This window comes from Montipora capricornis, chromosome 13, assembly GCF_036669925.1.
Source record: "Montipora capricornis isolate CH-2021 chromosome 13, ASM3666992v2, whole genome shotgun sequence".
In the NCBI taxonomy this organism is placed as follows: Eukaryota; Metazoa; Cnidaria; class Anthozoa; order Scleractinia; family Acroporidae; genus Montipora; species Montipora capricornis.
This window is the reverse complement of record NC_090895.1, coordinates 4,944,399-4,950,413: the sequence shown is the minus strand read 5'-3', so window position 1 is coordinate 4,950,413 and position 6,015 is coordinate 4,944,399. Positions and strand designations below refer to the sequence as shown.

General features: G+C 39.7%; 1 protein-coding gene across 1 annotated transcript; it reads right to left on the bottom strand.

The window, feature by feature from the left end:
- LOC138029809 (tyrosine-protein kinase receptor Tie-1-like) lies at nt 1-5,435 on the bottom strand. Its single transcript, XM_068877631.1, has 7 exons — nt 5,268-5,435; nt 3,960-4,082; nt 3,713-3,783; nt 3,531-3,571; nt 2,428-2,524; nt 1,635-1,734; nt 1-918 (listed from the first exon to the last, which is right to left on the bottom strand). Exons 1-7 carry the CDS (start codon nt 5,319-5,321, stop codon nt 853-855), a joined length of 552 nt encoding a protein of 183 aa, XP_068733732.1. The 5' UTR covers nt 5,322-5,435; the 3' UTR covers nt 1-852.
- Nucleotides 5,436-6,015: the final 580 nt, after the last annotated feature.

Below are 6,015 nucleotides of genomic sequence, written 5' to 3'. Positions count from 1 at the left end.
TCATTTATTATGTAAAACCCAACGATTTTATGTTGCCGTGCGTCTGTTCAGAAATTGAAAACTTTTTTTTGTTCTTACCACATTAATTGACGTCATCTGTGATCTATTACTGAACAGACACACGGCAGTATGGAATCCATTTGTTAAATACCTGCGTTTATTGACGTTCACACGTCTCCTAAAAATTAAAACCTTTTCTCTACAATTGTACTGCCTAAGACTTCTTGTAATTGTTAAAAGAGTGAGTTCCGTTTCAGATTAGCCTTAGCTAAGGTCCGTGAAAGAGTCTTGTATATTTACAATAGTAATCCTTTGTGATAAGTCCATTCGGCGTTTGAGGGACCTTACGCCCTGTAATCAAGAAAAAGCTTCCTACATACGACTAAATGTTTCATATCACTTCGATTACCTACCAAAATTTTACAACGTTTTTTCTTTCGTTCTTAAGTGCAGCTGACCAAAATGTTCTTAATGGTTAAAATAAATCCATTTGTCTTCGCTAAAAATTACAATTTCTCCTCGAAATTTCACATTTATGGGTCCTAAAATTGCGACAAGTTAACAAAAATTAACAGCCATTTTCCCCACATCTGCGCTACTTCGAAGCAAGGGTCCTATCCATGATGCCTAATTCCTGTTTTCACATAATACATGTATTGCAAATATCCGAGGAGCTCTAAAAACCTGCCTCTTAAAGAGATTAATCAATTTAAATAAATCAATGAAAACAAAATTTAGGTGCTGACTCACTTTGGATTATTTGAAAGGGAAATTTATCATCAAAGTCAAGTGTGAGGACGAAATTATTCAGGTTTCTTTTGAAAAACAGAAGAGTTAAGGTTGCTTTTTATTTTATGCGTTCAAGTCCTCCAAATTTGCGTACAGTTCATTGTCGTAAATATGCATGTTTAGCAGCCTCTGCAAAAAAAACACACACACACATTGAAAGATGCTTTTCTTTCGATTTAGTTTGCAAAATTACACAACAAAAGAACTCCTCCCCCCCCCCGCCCCCCACCCTCCCTCTTTGTTCAAAACAAGCAGTTATACGTCCCATACATCTCTCACACCTTTCTGCCACCTGCTCGAACCACTTATATGACGTCAAGGTGACCATACTGCTATTCCGTTAGACAGAGAAACTGCAGCCATTTTGTGGTCCCAAGTGACCATAAAAACACCATCTTTTTCGATTCGGTTTACCCTTTTTGTTTAATTAAGCAAAGCAACATAGCTGTCGATCCAGTGAGTGAAAATGCTTCGTTATGACTCGTCCGGTTTGTTTTCACCATTTTGTGATGCATGACCAAAGTGCTTTTGCCACTTACCTATTTAATCACTTGAAATACACAACAAAAACGAGCACTAAAGTATCATCCACGCTCTACGCTCCTGTTAGGTCTACACGTTCAAATTAAAGGACCACTTTTAGTGCCTTCAGTTGATACTGGGTCATGCCTCTGAGGCTATTACGTAAAAAAAGTCACAGCGATATTTTCTTTGTCTCATAATTCTTAAAGAGAAGTTTAATACAAAATAAATATTGATAAATGCCCATAAAGCCTTTGAATCAATTCACAGGACATATAGAAGTTGGCTATTGGCTTGCATTAAAATTTTATAAAGAATCTGACCTTGTGCTGGGTTTCCATTCCTTTTAGCTGTTTTGTTAAATCAGCAAAAGACGGTCTTGCTTCAGGTTCATCTTGCCAGCAATTCAACATGATTTGATACCTTGGGAATAAATTCATTACACTGTTACCTTACTTGTCCTAAAATAAGTCGTATTGAATCAAATTTTATTTATCAAGCTAACTGAAGGCTTTGAATGCAAATGTCAAGGGTATCCAAGTGTGAGATTGGAATACGTAATTTTACAATATTATTTTCGGTGAACCTTGTCGTTTGAGGCAAAATAATGACCTTCACTTTACCTGGTGTTGGCGTCGCAAAGTGACCCCATTATCATAACATCAACTTTAAGTTTACACAACAACAAAAGCGCAAAAGAATGACTCTATTACTTTGTCATTACAATAGTGCATAGTTTTATTTCAAGCAAAATCTTGTGAACGCGGTCAAAGTACTTGATTAACGCGACCATAGAATGAAGTGACTCTCGATACACGTCCAATAAAAACGCATAATGAAGAAAATGTTACTTTGCATACATATCATAATGTGACACTTGGTGTCTACTTAAGCCTATTAAGAACTTCATGTATTACTCTATAGTTACGGTTCTGGGGTAAGGTCTTGCAGCTTTTTCAAATGAAAGAAGTGTGCTAAAAGTTATTTCGCAGTTGGCGAACGATTATTTTTCCACATTAAACTTTTTTGTGCGACATTGCCGTTGAAATAAATGACGTAAAAGTAAAAGATAAACAAAGCAGAGTGTAAAAACAAACAGAAAGGCATTTTTCTTACAAGTCATTGTCAACGTGTTGTGGTTTTGGCATTCTGTAACCTTGCTGAAGCAAATTTGCAATTTTCTTGCCATCCATCCGTGGATAAGGAGAACCACCTAGAAAGAAAAATAAAGAAGGAAATGTTCACTCGCACCCACCATCCCTGTTAACTTCCCATCCACTGCTAACCATGACGACAAAACGCATTTATGACTTAGATTAGGATACCATTGAATCCAAATTCCCTACTCAGTCTGTGTATGGGAAATATTCTAGTTAATTAATCTATTTTTTAATCAGCTGGCTTAAGGCTAATCCTTCTTTGTCTAAGTCGATTCTCACAGTGAATCTACCAAGCAAATCTGAATACCTATTCTCAAGAGGGCACTTGACACTCAATTTTGACACCCAACACGAAGTGTCCCTGCCTTTGCTACCTATTTCTAACAATGGGGTAAGGGTAAAGGTTAGAGTCATTTTAGTTCCGGGTAAATGCAACAGTTAATCGTTACCTGAGGAGCAGCATTTGGGTGACACTTCGTGACGTTAACTGTTTGTATTCCGAGACACGATTGATGTTATAATAATATGTGATCTGCTAATCACCCTTTCTCGCAATCGGAGACTGAATTTCGAAGGGCGCAGCTCAACGAGGTCGGACCGAAGGACCTGTGCTGCCGGCTAGGCGCTCGGCCCCTGAACACGACCCATGTATGACCTCGGAGCACAGCACCACAGCCTGATGGAATAGGCCGAGAGTCGATTTTGAGGAGGGAGGAAAACCGGAGTACCCGGGGAAAACCCTCGGAGTCAGACTGAGATCGACTGAAACTCAGCCCACATACGAACCAAGGCCAGAGTTGAACCCGGGTCACAGAGGTGGGAGACACAGTTGATGACCACTAAACCACCCTGACTCCCCAAAGTCATGGTAAAAGAGCAAGGGGACACTTCGTGACGCTTATTGAAATCCGCGTGCCTCTAATTAGGTACAGTACTGGACATATCAAGTAAGCTATTTCCAAGATGCAAAGTCAAATCCAAAATCAGAATTTTACAATACTTGAAGATGTGATCTCGAAGAGGGTAAAGCAGCAAACTATTGCATGCATAGATTCTTACCTACGGTACAGATTTCATAAAGAAGAACTCCATAACTCCATCTGTTAAAGAATGAAATCACCACAGACTATCATTTTGCAGATTCAAATTTAAGGTCATGCATGGTCGAATGATAGGTCAACTCGATTTTAGACGAAACATCGCCTCTCAACCTTGAAGCGAAAACGAGTAAGTCTACTTACACGTCACTCTTTGTGGTGTATTTTCCATACAGCAGCGATTCATATGCTGTCCACTTAACTGGCAACCGACCCTGGCAGTTGAAGATAACAAACAGAATGGATTATACTTAATCGTTTTATGGTTACGACTTGGAGCAAAAAACACGTCATCTGACGCTTTTGTACCCTTTGAAGGTGAACACTTATCAAGTTGTAAGCTCGAGCTTCCTATACTTTTTTTATGTTCTAGTTTAAAACATTTTGTTACCCTTGTCTTTCTTTCATAAATGTTTTCCTGTTGCACATCTCTAGCCATTCCAAAGTCTGTTACTTTGCATGTTTCTGTTTCTCCAACCAGCACATTACGAGCAGCAAGATCTCGGTGTATGATCTGAAGTGAAGTATTTTTCACATTTTTGGTTAGTTGCAATAAATTTGACAGTAAAAAAGACATTCAGTGGTTGCGGGCATAGCTGTTTCATTGAACAACGTTAATGACATTTGCAATGACACAAGCAATGGCAAGTATCAGTGTCACTGGAGAAGTGGCAGTGGCGATCCCGGATCCAGTGATAATGGCCTATAACAGGCACATGCAGGTGTGACGGCAGCAGCAACGATAATAGAATTAACAATGGCATTGCCAACATGCAATGGCAGCATAATATGGCAACGACAATTGTTGATAACAGATGCTTATGTTGCTATTAATAAGGCTTATACTAATGACTCCATAAACAAGACTAATATCATATCATAGATATCATATCATATCTTTCTTTACCCTTGCATTTTCGGAGTATCTTGGTGTAACTAGTTTGTCCAAGCATTTACCATCCCAACCATGATATACCACAAAGGACAGAACCACAACACCGGGAATTCCGTGTCCTGCTCGTTCTGAATAGTGTGTGGGTTGTTTTAAGTCCCGCAGGGTTTTAAACATTGAAGAGTTGTGACACAGGTAAGGTAAAAGCAAGTTCTGCTACGAGCCTAGAAGGCCCATTAGACGGGCGCCAGCTTATCTCCGCTTTCTGTAGCATGAAACAACTAGGAGTATTTCTACTCCCCCCGCCCCCACTCCTTCCTGGATGGGATGCCAGTCCATCGCATTAACTTCGCCGGTCCCCATTTATACACCTGGGTGGAGAGAGGCACCGTGAGAGTAAAGTGTCTTGCCTAAGAACACAACACAATGTCCCCAGCCAGGACCCGAAGCAGGACTACTCGATCCGGAGTAGAGCGCACAAACCATGGAGTTCTTTTATGTCCCATAGGGTTGTAAACATTGAAGAGTTGTGAGACAGGGCCTACGGCTTATCATCCTAATCTGAGAATACTAGATAGTTAAACCATTTTCAGATGTCATCAGAAAAGTAGCACTTTCTCCTCGGTTATTTAAAGACCCAGAATGTTGGTACTGCCAGAGGTTTGATCCCGCAACCACCTCCCCCACAGTAACTTGGAGCTAAACCAGCTGAACCAACTGGTCGGCGGTATACTTTATTATATGCTATGCAAACTGCTAATTTTGTTTGCTGTATTAACTGCTGAAAGCCATTACACTCATGCTTACCTTTCTTAAAGATAAGTAACTCATCCCATCAGCGATTTGCCAAGCAAATTTCATCAGTTGTTGTGACGTCAGACTGGTTTGGGGTTTGATATCAGGGTCTTTGTAGTAAATGTCATTCAATCCTCGGCTCTTTCTCAGGTAACCCAACAGATCACCATAAGGGACATACTCAATCAGCACCAACAGGCGGTCTACGAGAAATATTATGACATTTATTCAACAGGTATTATCTCTATGGGTCCTTTTGTTTGTCAACGTACAGTTCTCTCATCTCCTCTCCTCTATGTTCGACTTGGTAAGTGATTCCGTCATGTTGCGTTGCTAGCGCTTACGAGTATTTTAATTTTAGGAAGATTTGACAAGTTTCACTGAATAAACCGGAGAAAAATTCAACTATTTCTTTGAGCCTTCATTCGAAATCCTAAAATACAACAATTGTCTACGGTCATTTCAGTGTCTTTTTGATACCAAGGGTTAGCTTTGCTCATAAACGAGATGACAAATCTGTTTTTAGGTCAACCGCAACATTTCATAATGTATTACAACTAATTTCCCAAGCCATTGTTTACCGCAGCGTTCTTTTAACTCGGTTTTGTCCGCCTTGTGAAAGCTCCTACTCCTGCTCTCTTAAACGGCCGCGTACAGGTAATTTAAGAAACGTCTTTATAAGTTGACAACGGAAATATGGACACCTAGTAACATAAATTTCAAAAAACGCAATAACTTTTGATCAAAACAGCCTATTCAG

Bases quoted from the DNA above. Each gene is read 5' to 3' on its own strand.
- LOC138029809 (XM_068877631.1), bottom strand. From the start codon at position 5,321: ATGAAATTTGCTTGGCAAATCGCTGATGGGATGAGTTACTTATCTTTA. The intron at 3,784-3,959 runs GTAACAAAATGT...TTCAACTGCCAG, and splicing joins TTTATGAAAGAAAGACAAGG to GGTCGGTTGCCAGTTAAGTG. The intron at 919-1,634 runs GTCAGATTCTTT...TTTTTTTTGCAG, and splicing joins GAATGGAAACCCAGCACAAG to AGGCTGCTAAACATGCATAT.